General features: G+C 39.5%; 1 protein-coding gene across 1 annotated transcript; it reads left to right on the top strand.

The window, feature by feature from the left end:
• Positions 1 to 6: 6 nt before the first annotated feature.
• On the top strand, positions 7 to 1,062 carry LOC100957316 (eukaryotic translation initiation factor 4 gamma 2; the record flags this gene model as incomplete). The annotated part of the gene is made up of 4 exons (XM_003803921.2): positions 7 to 128; positions 314 to 418; positions 508 to 723; positions 808 to 1,062. Coding segments are annotated over exons 1-4 (672 nt in total), but the record flags the coding sequence as incomplete, so codon positions are not given.
• Between the last annotated feature and the right edge of the window lie 4 nt (positions 1,063 to 1,066).

The raw sequence follows: 1,066 nt of genomic DNA, 5'->3' as shown, positions 1-1,066 counted from the left end.
AGATTAGCCTGAGGCCTGCTCAGTCGTTCCTAATGAATAAAAATCAAGTGCCAAAGCTTCAGCCCCAGATAACTATGATTCCTCCTAGTGCACAACCACCACGCACGCAAACTCCACCTCTGGGACAGGTATAGACTATAATCTGACATTTTCTATTATTCTAGTATTTTTTTTTCCCTTGTTCCTTTCAGGACAACCCCCTAGAATGAATATAAGCTATGTGAAGACTTCAGTGTTTTCTTTCCTCTAACCTTACAAGCTCCTTTTTAAACAATATTTTAATAAGTATATTTGTCACGGTGCTTGTTTTTAGACACCTCAGCTTGGTCTCAAAACTAATCCACCACTTATCCAGGAAAAGCCTGCCAAGACCAGCAAAAAGCCACCACCATCAAAGGAAGAACTACTTAAACTCACGGTAAGTTGCAAATGCTGTTTTAGTCTCTTTCTTGGAGTATATTTGAGTTAGGGAAAACACTAAATACACTTGGATTGTGTTCTTTGCAGGAAACTGTCATGACCGAGTATCTAAACAGTGGCAATGCAAATGAGGCTGTCAATGGTGTAAGAGAAATGAGGGCTCCTAAACATTTCCTACCTGAGATGTTAAGCAAAGTAATCATCTTGTCACTTGATAGAAGTGATGAAGATAAAGAAAAAGCAAGTTCTTTGATCAGTTTACTCAAACAGGAAGGGATAGCCACAAGTGACAACTTCATGCAGGTAGAGCACTTTCCTGATCCTCTGATAAGATTTCTTAACCACTAAATTTGAAAACTAATAATAAACTCATCTATTCCTTTCAAGGCTTTCCTGAATGTATTGGACCAGTGCCCCAAACTGGAGGTTGACATCCCCTTGGTGAAATCATATTTAGCACAGTTTGCAGCTCGTGCCATCATTTCAGAGCTGGTGAGCATTTCAGAACTAGCTCAACCGCTAGAAAGTGGCACCCATTTTCCTCTCTTCTTACTTTGTCTTCAGCAATTGGCTAAATTACAAGATCGAGAATGGTTAACAGAACTTTTTCAACAAAGCAAGGTCAATATGCAGAAAATGCTTCCAG

Source organism: Otolemur garnettii, unplaced genomic scaffold, assembly GCF_000181295.1.
Source record: "Otolemur garnettii isolate 467f Iridium unplaced genomic scaffold, OtoGar3 scaffold07021, whole genome shotgun sequence".
Taxonomy (NCBI): Eukaryota; Metazoa; Chordata; class Mammalia; order Primates; family Galagidae; genus Otolemur; species Otolemur garnettii.
Note: the sequence above shows the minus strand (reverse complement) of the source record. Positions and strands in the feature narration are given on the sequence as shown.